Here is a 16999-nt window from a genome sequence, read left to right on the forward strand (position 1 = left end):
AAATTCTTAGAGAAAGAGATCACCATACAATGAGTAGACCCTCTAAAAGGGTCAATTGTGGGAGCAAAAAGAAAGTCATGAAAATGTCTGTCATAAACACTTTTTTTTTTTGGTACTGGGGGTTGAACCCCGGATGTTTGACCACTGAGCTACATATCCAGCCCTTTTTTGTTTTTAGACAAGGTCTCACTAAGTTGCTTAGGGCCTCACTAATTTGCTGAGGTTGGCCTTGAATTTTCGATCCTCCTGCCTCAGCCTCCCAAGCTTCTGGGATTAGAGTTGTGCGCCACCACACCCTCCCTGTCATAAACAGTTTTGTCTCATTTAAATCTCACCCCTTTGGGCCAGGCAGTGTTCTATCAGGAATCTGACAACTCTCTGGAAAGGGCCAGATAGTAAATATTTTTAACATTTTCGGCTACATATGGCTTCTGTTGAATATTCTTCTTTGCTTGATTTTATAATTCTTTAAAAATATACAAACCATACAAAACAAGGTGCAGGTTGAATTTGGACCACAGATTATTGTTTGCTGTGTTCTAAATACTGGGAAACTAGCAGTGAATGAAACAGAGAAAAATCCCTACTCTCCTAGAGCTACCCTTTTAGTAGGGGAGAGAAATGTCACAAACAGGATAAATAAGCAAATTAGATAATACAGTAAAAGACATAAGTTATTCAAAGAAAAATAAAGCAATATTCCATAGGCAGATCAAGGAGGGTTGCTTCTGAGCAGAGACTTGATGAAGGAGAGGAAGTGAGCCATGTGGGTACCAGGCGCAGAGAATATCAAAGGCTCTGAGATGTACACAAACTTTGTATTACTCAGTTTTCTGTCACTTTAACTGTGACAAATGCCTGAGATAATTAACCTATAGAAAGAAAAGTGTGCCTGTAGTTCTAGAAGCTCAGGAGGCTGAGACAGAAGGATCACAAATTCAAAGCCAACAGAGGGGACCAGGGTAGAAGAAGAGAGGCCCGGTATGAGCCTACTGAGAAACCCAGATAAGTGACATGTGGATGAAAGTTGAAAAACATTTTCCATCCAAGATAGAACCAGAGGTCTTGAAGCGCAGGCATCCTCAGGTCAAATGGTTCACAAAGAGCTGCTATTGCAGCAGGAGCTATGGGCAAGCTGACTTGTTCAGAAGGAGGCTGTGGATGTAGCAGAACTTTGAACTTTGCCAAATATACAATTCTTTCTTTTCCTTTTTGAAAATGTGCTTTGAAGGGATGGGGTTGTGGCTCAGCGGTAGAGCACTTGCCTAGCAAGTGCAAGGCCCTGGGTTCGATCCTCAGCACCACATAAAGATAAATAAAATAGTGTGTCCAACTACAACTCAAATAAATATTTAATGGGCTGTGGATTGAACCCAGAGACGTATTATTACTGAGCTACATCCCCAGCCCTTTTTACTTTTCATTTTGAGACAGAGTCTTGCTAAATTGCTTAGGTTCCTGTTAAGTTGCTGAGGCTGAGTTTGAACTTGCTATCCTCCTGCCTCAGCCTCCTGAGCCGCTGGGATTACAGGCATGTGCCATCGCGCAGGGCTCCTTTCTTTATTTCTTCGATCTCACACACATTGAGCCTCTATGCTGTACTGGGAGCCATAAATAGGGCAGTGGATGAATATGGTCCTTTCCATGAATATTGATGGTGCAGGGCAAAAACTGACACAGAAACAGGTCACTAAATTCACTAGGTTATCTGCTATGGTAGAACTTTCTAGATAGCCTGGGGGAGGTAGGGAAAGAAGGCAGAGGAGCTGCTTGCTATGTGAGCTTGCTCATGAGAGTGACTTCCCAATTTTCTTTGTGCAGCTCTTTTGTCACATGGGCTATCACCTAGATCAATGTCTTTAGCTGATGAAAGGGTGGTTGCTACATGGTTGAAATGGAGGGTAGGAAGCCCTGAGTCACCCTGCACAAAACTTCCCCTGTGGACTCTGGAACACCCACCAGGCTGCCCAGAATAGAGCAGTGTAAAGATTACTAGTCTAGAGAGAATGGTTGGCAGGAAAGACGAGGTCAAGGTTTAGAGGAGAATGTTGAATGCTTGGGTACCTTCCTGGGAGATTCAAGAAGGGCTTTTGCATAACTGATGAGCAGAACAGTGGGGAGACCTCAAGCTCTGGTTTGTGGGAAATCTCTAACATCCCCCTCTCCTGGACACAGGACACAGGTGTTCCAGAAAGAGCAGGGGGCCCGCCCAGATGCCACCAAAGTGCTCATCATCATCACCGATGGGGAGGCTACTGACTTTGCCAACATTGACAAGGCCAAAGACATCATCCGCTATGTCATTGGGGTATGGGTCCTGGGCTCTATCTGCTTCTTACCTCTCCCCTTTCCTTTTCTACTCCTGACACCTGATTCCTTTTCTCCCTGGGGCCAAAGTCTTGGTCTGAGGTTTGGGGGTGCCAGCTTTTCACTCTACATTCCCTTGCAGATTGGAAAGCACTTCCAGACCAAGAAAACTCAGGAGACCCTCCACAAATTTGCCTCAAACCCCACAAAGGAGTTTGTAAAGATTCTGAACACATTTGAGAAGCTCAAAGATCTATTTACTGAGCTGCAAAAGAAGATCTATGACATCGAGGGTGAGTGATAGTCCCTGGGAGAGAATTTGAGAGGATGTATTCAAGAACTCCCCAGGACATTAGATAAGAGACATTGAACAATAAAGAGCACTGGGGATCCTACTTGGTGCTGGGAGCTCTCCTAAACAAACAAGCAATTAACAGCCACAGGAAGGAATTTAGGAGACCGCAACTTAGGAGCAGGCTCTGATAAGATAGTTCTCTCTGAAATTCCATCTTCCTCTGGGAGCTCAGCTTGATTTTAAAGTGGGGCCCAAATTTGACCTATATCTGGGGTCATCGGAGCCCTGAAGGATTTCCATCTAAATTCTTTCTCCTCTTGGTCAACTCTTTCATTTTCACCTAGCGTAGGCCCCACCTTACTTAAGATGGGCAAAGTGCGACATGGTGACACACACCTGTAATCCCAGAGGCTCAGGAGGCTGAGGCAGGAGGATCAAAAGTTGGAGGCCTGCCTTAGCAATTTAGTGAAGCCCTAAATAACTTAGCAAGATCCTATCTCAAAATGGGAAAAAAAAAGTGCTAAGGATGTGATTCAATAGTTAAGTATCTTGGAATTCAATCACTGGTACAAAAAAAAAAAAAAAAGGTTAAATTAGTAGAAACAAAGTGTGAGGAACCCACAGATGCTCTTCCTTCGCCTAGAATAAAAGAAAGTTCTTATTGCAGTAATTAGATGGAGGACTGGTCATAAAAGGGCTTTACTTCAGGAAGCCTACTCTGCCTCCAGATATGTGGTTTCAAAGGGGAAGTCCCCTAGGCCAGGACACAGCCTTGGTGTCTGGCTCACTTGAAGATGCAACATGATGGCTAGAATGGAGCTGGGCAGACTTGATCCAGAATTCACTCTGCCTAAAGCTGGGTGCAGTGACTCACAGCTGTAATTCCAGCAGCTCAGGAGGCTAAGGCAGGAGGATTGCAAATTCAAAGCCAGCCTCAACAATGAGGAGGTGCTAAGCAACTCAGTGAGACCCTATGTCTAAACAAAATACAAAATAGGTCTGGGGATGTGGCTCAGTAGTTGAGTGTCCCTGAGTTAAATCCCCTGTACAAAAAAAAAAAATTCACTCTACCTCTTACCTGCTGTGTGACCTCAGTCAGGATACTTCCGTCTCTGAGGCTTGTTATTCTTTGTTAAATGGGGGGATAATAATACCAGTCTTACAGTGCTGTAAGGTTTAGCTGCTTTAACGAAGTACTAAAAACCAGGTGGCTTAACACAACAGAAATTTATTGTCTGAATATTCTGGAAGCTTGAAGTCCAGAAGAGCAGGGAGATGTTCTTTCTGATGGTTCTAGAAAAAAGCCCTTCCTTAACAATTTCACTTCTGGTGTCTGCCTACAATCCTTGGCATTTCTCCATTTGTAGGTACATCATTCCAATCACATGGCCACCTTCTCTTGTGCCTCTTCATGTCAATTTTCATCTTTGCACATTTCCTTTTTAATGAGAACACCGGTCATATTGGATTAGGGTCACCCTAATGTCCTCATTTTAACTTGATGACCTCTATCAACACCATATTTCCAAATCAGCTCACATCCTGAGGTACTGGGGATTAGGATGTCAATATATCTTTTTGGAGGACATAATTCAACCCCTAACCTCAATTTAGTAATGTACCCAGTACATTGTGGGCTCTCTGTAGATTGTACCTCCTTTTTTTCCATTTATTATTATTATTATTATTATTATTATTATGTGCTGGGATTGAGCCCAGGGGTGCTTAACCACTGAGGCACATCCCCAACCTTTTTTATATTTTATTTTGAGACAGGATCTAACTAAGTTGCTTATGGCCTCACTAACTTGACGAAGCTGGTTTTGAGGTTGCAATCCTCCTGCCTCAGCCTCCTAAGTCTCTGGGATTACAGGCATGCACCCCAGCTCCCAGCCCTATATTTTTTCTTGTGCCTAAGTCATAGCTCTTATCACTAGTTGTCATCGTCTATCTTAACCTGCTCCTGCTCATCCTTCTGCTCTTGTTTAGATTTCACTTCCTCCTATTAGATGTCACACGTGTGGGTTATGTGCTGTGTGCTACTGTAACTGCTGCAAGCTCCCTGCCATGGCCCCTGTAGTATATGTTGGCTTCTAAATTTGTGGATTTCTGAGGTACCTGCCATGGCAAATGCTGTGTGTGCTTTCTCACCACTGATATCCCTGGTGCCAGATACTTAGTTTTGCTAATTACTTATTCAATAAATGAATGAATTATGGTAATATTTGCCATGTTTCTTGAAAATTTACATGAAACAGGCCCTTTGGCTACAATATTTAAATATTTATCTCAGCATCATTGTAAGGCTGATGTTATTATTTCCATTTTATTGATTCATGCTTGCAACAGCTATATACCAGACTCTGTGATTAAGACAGGGATTTTCTGAAAGTAGAACTCATATTCACATTGGATAAAGAAAAACAGTGATCGACTGAACAAATGAGATCATTAAAGGTTGTGATAACTGCTATATAAAGGATGAATAAAGCAATGGGATAAACTGGGTGTGGTGGCGCATGCCTGTAATTCCAGTGGTTTGGGAGGCTGAGGCAGGAGGATCACAAGTTCCAGGCCAGCCTCAGCAATTTAGCAAAGCCACAAGCAACTTAGTGAGACCCTGTTTCAAAATAAAAAAATAAATAAGGGCTGGGGGTGCAGCTCAGTGGTAAAGTGCCCCTGGGTTTAATTCCCAGTACTTCCAAAAAAAAAAAAAAAGCAATGAGATAGACTTATATATAGGAAGCTGGGCTGGGGTAGAGCTCTATGGTAGAACACTTGCCACTTTGGATTGGCTTTTGGAGATGTTGTAGGGACAAATGAGGCAAGGCACCGAAGATAGCAGGAAACAGTTGTATTTGGCTGCAGCCAGGTTCAGAGGACACAGCTTTTGCTGTAATCAATCAATCCCCTGAATCCAAGTTCAGGGAATTTCAGAGTTTTATACCCAGTGTGTAAGGGGAGGGGCTCAGAAGTTCACAGTCTGCAGAAGTTCACATAAAAGCAGCTTTTTCTTTCACTGTTCTGGGCAAGTTAACTCTTCAAGGACAACACCTGAGAAGGGGAGAGCCTCTTTTCCCCTTTCTTTCCTCCCCCTGCCAGCTGTTACCATGGAGCCCATTTGTAACTTATCTTAAAAATGTAGACATCTCTGTGAAGCCCAGCTCAAGGCCAGAGGCCTTGTTTGCACATTTCTACAAAGAACTATACTGGATATGTTTGTGAAAAACTAGTAAGGGGTGTCCAGCACCTGGAGTGTTGGTATCTTCTCAGCCAGTGGCCAAATAAAACAGGGCGACACGAAAATAGGAAGTTTATCTACATTGAACTCTTTTGCAGAGACTCTTTTGCTGACAATCCTAAAGGCAGCCATGGTGAAGATTTCTGGAGAGACCCAGTTAAGACTTTTCAGTGAAGAAAGGGGGTGCCACTTCAGAGGAAGGCCTATTAAAGATGACTTTATTTATTTATTGTTGGTACTGGGAATTAAACCACTGAGCTACATTCCCAGTCCTTTTTATTTTTTGTTTTGAGACAGGGTCTTGCTAAGTTGCTGGGGTTGGCCTCAAATTTGCAATTCTCCTGCCTCAGCCTCCCGAGTTGCTGGCATTACAGGCATAGTTGAGATGACTTTTTAAAATTGTTTAAAATACACTCTAAAATGACTTTCAAGCTGAGACATGAAGGATGAGAATCAAATGGCAATTGAGGAATGTAGGTGAAGAGCATCCTAGTTAGAAAGAGGAGCAATCACAAAGCCAGGAGATGCGAAAGGACTTGGCATATTGGAGGAATAGAAAAAAGGTCGACTGTCTGGAGCTGACACATAGGAGCTGAGCACCCTTAGCCTTGAGCTATGGAGGTGTGAGATTGGTTTCCACTTTGGCAGCAGCAGATGGATCTCACCTCCGCTTGGCAGGGGAATGAAGCTCTGGGAGTGGGCGTCACCCAATGAGATTGGGCTACACCACCCTGAAACCCAGTCCCTTGCCTCATTTGGATGGAACTTTCTCCTCAATAAAAAGAGTCTCAGGTGTGCTCTCTCTCTCTTCCCACTCAGAAAGAGTTTGGATTTCAGTGTGACAAGCAATGGCACGATTTTATCATATATCAAGATAGGGTCTGATATACATTTTTGAAAAAAAATAGATTACTCTGGCTTGCTCTCTGGAAAGAAAACACAGAAAGAATAGAGTCAGAGACCAAATCAGTAAGATGTTACATAATTTTTTGGGGGGGGGTGTACCAGGGATTGAACTCAGGGGCACTTGACCCCCGAGCCTCATCCCAGCCCTATTTTGTATTTTATTTAGAGGCAGGGTCTCACTGAGTTGCTTAGTGCCTCACTTTTGCTGAAGCTGGCTTTGAACTTGCAATCCTCCTGCCTCAGCCTCCTGAGCCATTGGGATTATAGGCATGCACCACTGCACCCGGCCACTGTTACATCATTTAGGCAAAAGATGAATATGGCTTGGACCCATGTGGTGTCAGTACAGACTTTTCAGAGGGGGAGGTGTTATCTTGAGGCAGAACCATCATGATTTGGTGATTCTTAGAGATGATACAGGGGAAAAGGAAGAATCAAGGTTGGTTCCTGGTTTCTTAGCATTATTCCCTAGGGAGTTAGGGATGCTCATCATTGACTGGGGGAAGCCTGAGTAAGAGCAAAGTAAGACAAAGTAAGAGCTGACTTTATCCAGCGGCAATGGGTCTGTGATCCCAGCTACTCAGGAGCATGAGGCAGAAGGATTGAAAATTCAAGGCCAGCCTAAGCAACTTAGTAAGACCCTTTCTCAAAATAAAAAAAGGGCTTGCGATATAGCTCAGTGGTAAAGTGCCCCTGGGTTCAATACCAATAAAACATATATATATATATATATATATATATATATATATATATATATATATATATTTTTTTTTTTTTTTTTTAAGCTGTACCAAGACATGCTCAGGTGGAGTCACTAGGCTCCTGGCATTGTACAGCGAGAGCTGACTCAGAGCATCAGGCAACTTCCCTAATCTGTCCCACTTTGATGTTCATGCTTTCTACTTTGCACTAAGGTGAATGCTGGGCTTCTTCTGAGTCCTCCCAAGTGTCACTGTTTTTACTGCTCTTTGGGTCTCAGCCTGATCTCCTCTACTTTGTCCTTCAGGCACAAACCAGCAGGACCTGACATCCTTCAACATGGAGCTGTCCTCCAGTGGGATCAGCGCAGACCTCAGCAAGGTGCTTGGTGGCCTGAAGCCATGAACAGAGGGATGTGGGGATGGAGCTGGATCAGGGAGGGTCCTGACAGGATTCCCCTCCTTCCCTGAGCAGGGCCATGCAGTTGTGGGGGCAGTTGGAGCCAAGGACTGGGCTGGAGGCTTTCTAGACCTGAAGGCTGACTTGCAGGATGACATATTTGTTGGAAATGAACCATTGACACCAGAAGTGAGAGCAGGATATTTGGGTAAGTATTTCTCTTTTTTAATGGGTTCTTCTGTTTGAGATGCTGAGAGTAACTCAGATTGACTTTCCAAATAATAGTGAAAGCAATTAAGCAACCAGCTTGAGCAAACTCAGGGTTTAAGTATGATTATAACACTCTTAATTTCCCCCTTAATAACCTTTTACCTGTGTATTAATTATGTTTTTTTTCTTGATTTTTTTTGGTGCTTTGACTTCTTGGGGCCTGGATAATCCTAAAGAAACTGCCCCTCCCAGGGCTGGCTAATTCCTAGAGCTAGTGAACTCTTGCCTGTGAACATGACTTTCATATGCATACCAGCCATCCAGGGCCCAGAGCACCAATCACTTATTTTATCCAAATTCACACACCAAGCCAAAAGTTCCCCTGCCCTAAATTGCGTCAGTCAGGTACCAGACCACTAGAAAATACCTCTACAACCCCTGAGCTTACCAAAATTCTTCAGTCTGTCCAATCCTAAACCCTTCTTCCCCTTCCTTCCCACGAAAACCACAATCTTGGTCCTTCTGCCTCCTCACTGAGCTGATGCTTCTCCACTAGCTCTTGTGGTGAGCAGTACCTCCTGCTTCTGGGGAAACGAATAGGAAACTTCTTTCAATGTCAGTGACTCTCTGTCATCATTCAGTAGTAACTAAACATTAAATCCCAGGTATATTTTAAAACAACCTGCCTGATTAATAGGAGGACTACTTGTTCTTTTTATAAGAATTCCTTTTCTTGATTTGTTGAAGAATTCTAGAGTTTTACTCAATTTCAAGATTTTTTTTTTTTTTAATATTTATTTTCTAGTTTTCGGCGGACACAACATCTTTGTTGGTATGTGGTGCTGAGGATCGAACCTGGGCCGCACGCATGCCAGGCGAGCGCGCTACCGCTTGAGCCACATCCCCAGCCCAAGATTTTTTTTTTTTTTTTTTATGCTAAACAGAGGAAATGAGTCTGCTCAATCCACAATTGCTGCTGCTTATCTCTGCCACGTGGTGTCGCTGTTGAAGTCTGGGCCTGCACAGTTCTGTATGTGCAAGTCTACCTAAGTGAGGCCATTTTCAGACTTAATCCCTGGGCTCTGAGGTTATAGTTTTTTGTTTGTTTGTTTTGTTTTGTTTGCTTCATGTAGTCAGCGTGCCCAAGGTATGAACTGGCTCCAAGAGCCTGGGATAGGACTGCTTCCAAGTTTGATCTTCTCAGGGATTTAGAACCACATTCTTCCATACTCTCTCATCCATGCCCTCTGCTTAGAAATGGATCCATCCTTGTTAAAGTCTCAGAACACAAATGTCTTATTAAATTTTTCTCAGAAAATTAGTGCTATTTATCTTATATCAGGTTATCTGCAGTGATTATTTTTCTTTCATTTTTTTGGACGGTCTTTACTGAGCAAATATTATGTTCTAAAGGCTTTACCTGTGTTAACATACTTTATGTCATTTCATCTTCACAACAACACGATGAGAAGAACTTATTAAGTGAGTTTTTATTTTGGAATATTTTTTGTTTCTTGTGATGCTGGGGATTGAAAGCAGGGACACACACACACACACGCACACACACACACACACACACACACACACACTGAGCTACCTCCCAAGGCCAAGAAAGTATTTTTATGATTTCTCGATGAACAAATCGAGTCAACAACAGTTTAAATAACTTGCTTAGGGTCACATTACTAGTAGGGGAACTCAAGTAGATTGTTCTATAAACCATGACACTTACATTACTGCCTTCAAGGGGATTTCTTGTTTTTCAATATACTGTAAAATCCTTGGCAACTTTGCTCACTAAAGAAGAGGCAGTCAAATTGTGCACAGTGGTGTACTCCCATGATTCCAGGGACTTGGGAGACTGAGGCAGGAGGATTGCAAGTTCAAGACCAGCATCTGCAATTTAGCAAGATCCCGTCTCAAAAACAAAATTTAAAAATGGAGCTGGAGATGTAAACTCAGAGGTAGAGTGCCCCTGAGTTTGATCCCAAGTAACAAATTTTATTTTTTAAAGAAGAGAAAGAGGCAGGCACATCACTACTCTCTCTCTCTCTCTCTCTCTCTCTCTCACACACACACACACACACACACACACACACTCACATATATATATAGCATTGAATGTTTATTCTGCTGCTCACCTTTAGCTCTTAATTTAGTTATCATTAACAAAGTGCTGGCATTTTATATGCTTGGCCTGATTTCATGCTCAAAATTACTCTCTATGAAATTGGTACTTTTCCCATTTTTATTTATTTGTTTATTTTTCATTTCAGGAGAAGGTCTTCTGGCTGCTTTGATGCATCTTTGCTTCGGAGTTCAATTTCTGTGAACAGCTTCTGCCCTTTCCTTGGGGTTATTTCCTGACTCCAGCTTCCTTTGCATTTCCATGCTCTTCATTCTCTCTCCTCAGGTTACACTGTGACCTGGCTGCCCTCCCGGGGGCCCACATCACTGCTGGCTGCTGGAGCCCCTCGATATCAGCATGTGGGGCGAGTACTACTGTTTCAAGAATCAAAGGACAGAGGACACTGGAGCCAGGTGCAGAAAATAAATGGGACCCAGGTGAGCATGGGCCAAGAGGCATCTTCAGGATAGGGACATGAATGATGTTCCTTATGTCCTTTCAACTCTCATCCCCTTATTGTGTGGCAGACCCTATCATAAAACTCTCTGAGGTAAGCCCTGTGTCTCTACAGTTTAAGAAACTGAACTTTCCAGAACTCAGCTTGTAAGAAGATGGACATGGTGCATCTACAGGGGGAGGTAACCTGCCACCTCCTGCTGTCCCTATGGGCTCTTCCTTTAACATCTTCCTCTCCCTACAGATTGGCTCTTATTTTGGTGGGGAGCTATGTGGCATTGACATGAACCAAGATGGGGAGACAGAGTTGCTGCTGATTGGAGCCCCCCTGTTCTATGGGGAGCAGAGAGGTGGCCGGGTGTTTATCTACCAGAAAAAAAAGGTGAGAATCACGACCCTGAGCGAGGTGGAAGTGGAGAGGCAGAGATTCTCAGGCCTACTCGGGTCCTAATTATTCCAAAGGTCTTTTCCTGTTTGATCATGTATAAATCAAACCTTTAGAACAATAAACAACAGCTAACACTACTTGGGGGTAGGCAGTGTGCAAGGCCCAGTGCCAGATGTTTTATATACATGACCTTGTTTCATCCTTTCATCACCTCCTGAGATCCTGCAAGCCTTATTTTATAAATAGGAGGCTATTTCAGGGAGGCCAGGGAACACACAGGGAGATCACACAGACAACACAAGATCAGGCTGGCACTAAGGGCCAGATTAGTTTGATAGCATCATTCTGACTGTGAGGGACCACATCTCACATTTCTTTAGTGTTTTCCACTAAACTGTTCTCCACAATGCCGTGATGGAGTTGCAATTTGTTTCCTTGTTCCTTCCCAGCTGGAGTTTGAAATGGTCTCAGAACTTCAGGGAGATCCTGGTTACCCGCTTGGGCAGTTTGGAGCCACCATTGCTGCCTTGACCGACATTAATGGGGATGGGCTGATGGATGTGGCTGTGGGAGCCCCTCTGGAGGAGCAGGGGGCTGTTTACATCTTCAATGGGAGGAACAGTGGACTCAGCTCCCAGCCGAGTCAGGTGAGATACCGACTTGCCCATCAAACTCTGTTCCCAGGCACCTTGAAGCCTTGAGTCTCCAGCCTGCCTCTACAGATCCTGTTCCCATTTTAGCATGAATTTTTTTCTTGCTTACAGCGTATAGCAGGGTCCCAGATGTTCTCAGGAATTCGTTGGTTTGGACGCTCCATTCATGGGGTGAAGGACCTTGGAGGGGATGGCCTGGCAGATGTGGCTGTGGGGGCTGAGGGCCAGGTGATTGTGCTGCGGTAAGATGGATTCCTGAGTCCCTCTGGTAACTTCAGCTCTTATCCTTTGAGTAGTGAACTGTGCACTATGCTGAATGCCTGACAGCACTGGCCCATTTGGTCTTCACCCCAACCCTGGGAGATGGTTCTCCATTTTTTTCTCCCTGTACTGAGGAATTATCTGCAGTGATTATTTTTCTTTCATTTTTTTGGACGGTCTTTACTGAGCAGAATTGCAGCCAGGTGTAGGGGTACATGCTTATCTATAATCCCAGCAGCTAGAGAGGCTGAGGCAGGAGGATTGCAAGTTTAAAGCCAGCCTTAACTAATTTAGCAAGTCCCTAACCAACTTGGTGAAACCCCATCTCTAAAATAAAAAAGGCTGGGGGTGTAGCTCAGTGATAAAGTACCTCTTGGGTTCAATCCGCAATACCACCTACCGAAAAAAAAGAAAGAAAGAAAAACCAAGGGTACTCTACCACTGAGTTACATCCCCATCCTTTTTTTAAAAAAAATATTTCTTTTAGTTGTCAATGGACCTTTATTTATTTATATGTGGTGCTGAGAATCGAACCCAGTGTCTTGCACATGCTAAGCAAGTGCTCTACCATTGAGCCACAACCCCAGCGCCCCCATCCCTTTTTATTTTGAGACAGGGTCTCACTGAATTTCCCAGGCTGACCTAGAACTAGTGATCCTCCAGCCTCAGCCTCTAAAGTCCCCAGAATTACAGGCATGTGCCACTGTGATTGGCTGGGTTCTGTTTATAGAGGCTTCACGTCTTACTCCAAGTCAACAGCTGCCGTTCAGCAACAGAACCGATTTGAACTCAGTCCTATCTGACACTTCCTAGGGAAGACCTGTCTATCTAAAACTTCCTAGAGAAGCAACACATGTGATAGACAAAGGCATGGCTTCAGGACCTGGTGTCCTGGGCTTCTGGGACCTAACTTTTCTCACATTTGAAGTGGTGGTGACATTTTCTGCCTTATCCTCTCTTTGTGTTGATGGTAGCTATTTATTGATCACCTGCTATGTCTTGAACAATAAGCCCGACATTGGGTCCAGAGTTTCTGAGTAGTGATAGATATGATAAATTAAACAAGCCAGGTGTGGTATCTCATGCCTATAATCCCAGTGACTCAGGAGGGTGAGGCAGGAGGAACACAAGTTTGAGGTCACTCTGGGCAACTGAGAGACCTGCCTCAAAACCAAAAATAGAACATGCTGGGAGTGTAGTCCAGTGGTAAAGCAGCCCTGGGTTCAATCCCCAGTATTGCAAAAAAGTAGTAAACAAATAAATAGATAATTACAAATTGTGGTAAGTGTAGTGAAAGAAATGAACAGGACACTATGGGAGAAAATAGTGGAGGAGGCCTCTTGAAGATTGGATGGCCAAATAAGGCTCTCTGAGAAGGTGATATTTGAACCTGGAATTGAAAGATGAGAAAGAACTGGGCTTGCAAAAATCTAGGTTAAGAGCATTCTGTGTAGAAAGCCCAGGGTGTGTCAGGGCCCTAGGAGGCAAAAGTGGACTGATGTGGCTCGAATGTGGTCAGCCCAGAAACAGGGGACATAGGGTTAGACATAAGAGTAGGGAGATAAGATTGGTGATACAGGAAGTATGGCTGGGATTGTAAAATATCTGAATTTTATTCTAAATATCACATGTCATCATTGGACAGTTATACGCATGGAAATAGCTCAATATGATTTTTCTTTTCATTTTGTTTTTATTTTTGTAGTGCTGGGGATCAAACCCAGGACTTTGTACATGGTAGGCAAGCACTTTACCACGGAGCTACATCCTTAGCTGCTGTGATTTCTCTTCTTATAACTCACACTTTTTTGTACTGGAGATTCAACTCAGGGGCACTTGGCCACTGAGCCACATCCCCAGTTCTTTTTATGTTTTATTTAGAGACCGTGTCTCGCTAAATTGCTTAAGGCCTCAATAATCTGCTGAGGCTGGCTTTGAACTTGTGATCCTCCTGCCTCAGCCTCCCGAGCTGCTGGGATTACAGGGGTGAGCCACTGAGCCTGACATAACTCACTTTTCTTTATAGAAAATTGGTTACAGGGCTACCAGAAGCAAACTGGGGAGGCCTAATTAATTGTCATGGTCATTGTTATCATTGAGAGGTGACAGTGACATAGAGTTCAGTTTAGGGAAGAAGAGTCCTTTGAGAGACTTGGTGGCTTTCTGTCTGTCAGCTCCCGGCCTGTGGTAGACGTTATCACTGTGATATCCTTCTCCCCGGCGGAGATCCCAGTGCACGAAGTGGAGTGCTCCTACTCAGCAAGTCACAAGAAGAAGGAAGGTGTCAACATCACAGTCTGCTTTCAGCTCAAGTCTCTCATTCCCAAGTTCCAGGGTCAGTGCTGTTCTCCTGCCCGCCCCGAATCCCAGCTATGGCCTCAGGATCCTCTATAGTCTAACTCCTGCCTCTTTTACCCTCTCAGGTCCCCTGGTTGCCAATCTCACCTACATTCTGCAGCTCGATGGCCACAGGACCAGGAGCCGGGGTTTGTTCCCAGGAGGGAAACCTGAACTCACTGGGAACACATTGGTTACCCCAGCCAAGTCCTGCATGGACTTCTGGTTTCACTTCCCGGTAAGGGAACTAGTGCTGGTGTTCTGGAAAGGTGTGCATGAGCCTACTGTGGTGAGAGGGTGTGGGCTCAGCTCTGCTGTTGTCCAGCTGGGTGACAAGTCGTGCTGATCCTCAGTACTACCATTTCCTATGCTGTACAATAGTGGGGATAACACCCTTAGGCATATTTGCTTCTGGTCCTGACTATATTCACATAGCATTTTTAATATGGTGATGATTGTAATGCACTTACCATTTTCCCCTACTTTTTTCTCACATCCTATGTTCATGCTGCTACTCAGGTTTCACAGTTTTGTTTTTTTTTTATTGTTGTTTGTACTAGGAGGGATACTTTACCACTGAGCCCTATCCCCAGCCCTTTTTTGTATTTTATTTAGAGACAGGGTCTTGCTGAGTTGCTTAGGACCTTGCTAAGTTTCCCAGGCTGGCCTTGAACTTCACCTCTGTCTGCCTCAGCCTCTCAAGCTTCTGGGATTATAGGTGTGCACCACTGCACCCAGCTCTTTCATATTTTTAATAACTAGAGAACATTCAGTCATCAGGGTATGTCATTATTTGTCAGATACATGTAATAATTTATGAACGTCTATCTGAGAAAAAGATTCTTTGTGTTTTTGTCTCTGTTTATTTTGTTTTTAGGATTGAACCCAGGAGTGATCTACTACTAAGCTACATCTATGGTCCCTTTTTTTTTTTTTTTTTTTTTGCGACAACATCTCACTTAGTAGTTCAGGCTGTCCGTGAACTTATGATCCTCCTGCCTCAGCCTCGCCAGTAGCTGGGATTACAGGCACTGCATGGGGCTGCAGAAAGTTTTTTTTATATTAGTTTGAACAAGTACTGAAATACTCAAATGCAGTTTGCTTATAGCTATCCTGTGCAAAAATGGAATTGACATCAAATTATTATATCTCTTAAATGTTTCAGAAAGGGCTGAAGATAGGGTTAGGGTAAAGAGATTTTGAAGTTTGTTTTACATTTTTTATTATGGGGAGTGTCTAACCCGAAAGTAGAAGCAAATAGTTTAATGATCCCCCGGTAGCTTTCCAACAGTGTCAACTCAGAGATGAACACTTGAACTTTAATTTGCCAGAGAAGATGGCATAAAGACCTTGGCTTTGGTTTTGGACAGATGTGGATTCATATCTTGGCTCTGTCACTCCATGTTCTAGACCTTTGAGCAATTGGATCACCTTTTTAAGGCTAATTTTCCTCATTTTGAATATAAAAATAATAATGCCTACCTCTCAAAATTAGTAAGAATTTTAGGAGAACTATGATTTACAACCTGTGAAGTGCCAGTAGTCAGGCACTGGTAATTACAAACGACTAAAATGCATCCTTGGAACTGGGGCTGCAGTTCAGTGTTAGAGCACTTGCCTAGCATGTGTGTGGCACTAAAATGCATCCTTAGAACTGGGGCTGCAGTTCAGTGGTAGAGCGCTTGCCTAGCATGTGTGAGGTTCAATTCTCAGCACCACATATAAATAAATAAAATAAAAATATTGTGTCCATCTACAACTAAAAAAATACACACAAAAAAAAAACTTCTCAAGGGACTAATATTCTAGAATTAGGGTAGTCCTATTATTCTAGAATAGTCTCTCTCTCTCTCTCTCTCTCTCTCTCTCTCTCTCTCTCTGTCTTTTTGGGGTGTGTGTGTGTGTGGTGTGTGTGTGTGTGTATGTGTCTAGAGATTGAACCTTGAACCCAGGGAGGCTCTCCCACTGAGCCACATCTACTCTTTTTATTTTTTATTTTGAGACAGAGCCCCACTAAGTTGCTTAGGCCTTGCTAAATTGCTGAGGCTGACCTCCAAGTAGCAATCCCCCTGTCTCAGCCTCATGAGTGGAATTACAGGTGTGTCCTACCATGCTCAGCTTATTCTAGAATATTCTTGTGCAAACATTGATAATGACTACCTAGAACCGTTTGACAGATTCAGTAGCTTTCATTAGGACTCAATGGCAAACAGTGCTGTGACTGATTAGTGATGTCTCCATGGAATTGGGGCTGGGCAATTAGAAATTTGTGCTGAGAAGTACCCTGAGCACAATATCAACATATGCTATATGGCATATTTATTTATTACTAGTAAGCAGTGAAAAAAAATGTTGACTTCTTTTAAGGTCTTAGACAACTAACTACTAGCATTTGATTCTTGGTAAAATGCAAACAAGGCATGCAAATGCACTCAATTGAAATGTTAGATTCAGGACAAAGATTGTGCTCTTTTTTCACTTTCAGGTGTGCATTCAAGACCTTATCTCCCCCATCAATGTCTCCCTGAATTTCTCTCTTTGGGAAGAAGAAGGGACACAGAGGAATCAAAGTGTGGTAAGAAGAGATTGGCTGGGGACATTAATGGGTAATATGGAAGAGAAGAAATTCTATTTAGCAAGAAGTCACTGGATTATATAGGAGTTTGTGATTCTAAGCAACATAAACCAAATATGGCTTACTCAAGCAGGAATTAAAAAA

General features: G+C 43.3%; 1 protein-coding gene across 3 annotated transcripts in view; it reads left to right on the plus strand.

Annotated features, from left to right (window-relative positions):
* The window catches only part of Itgal (integrin subunit alpha L), a 45922-nt gene that overhangs the window by 7050 nt on the left and 21873 nt on the right, over positions 1 to 16999 (plus strand). For all 3 annotated transcript variants that reach the window (XR_009227812.1, XM_046454585.2, XM_046454584.2), the window contains exons 8-18: positions 2176 to 2308; positions 2450 to 2600; positions 7756 to 7829; positions 7923 to 8055; positions 10471 to 10622; positions 10886 to 11023; positions 11479 to 11676; positions 11794 to 11924; positions 14118 to 14278; positions 14367 to 14518; positions 16766 to 16855. Coding sequence is in view for 2 of the 3 variants with exons in the window: in XM_046454585.2 (XP_046310541.1) it covers positions 2176 to 2308; positions 2450 to 2600; positions 7756 to 7829; positions 7923 to 8055; positions 10471 to 10622; positions 10886 to 11023; positions 11479 to 11676; positions 11794 to 11924; positions 14118 to 14278; positions 14367 to 14518; positions 16766 to 16855 (1513 nt within the window). In the remaining variant the exon portion in view is untranslated. The remainder of the gene's footprint in view (positions 1 to 2175; positions 2309 to 2449; positions 2601 to 7755; positions 7830 to 7922; positions 8056 to 10470; positions 10623 to 10885; positions 11024 to 11478; positions 11677 to 11793; positions 11925 to 14117; positions 14279 to 14366; positions 14519 to 16765; positions 16856 to 16999) is intronic.

The sequence above is a fragment of the Marmota monax genome, unplaced genomic scaffold, assembly GCF_021218885.2.
Source record: "Marmota monax isolate L192 unplaced genomic scaffold, Marmota_monax_Labrador192_F-V1.1 WCK01_AAM20220418_F8-fsc00086, whole genome shotgun sequence".
Lineage (NCBI taxonomy): Eukaryota > Metazoa > Chordata > Mammalia > Rodentia > Sciuridae > Marmota > Marmota monax.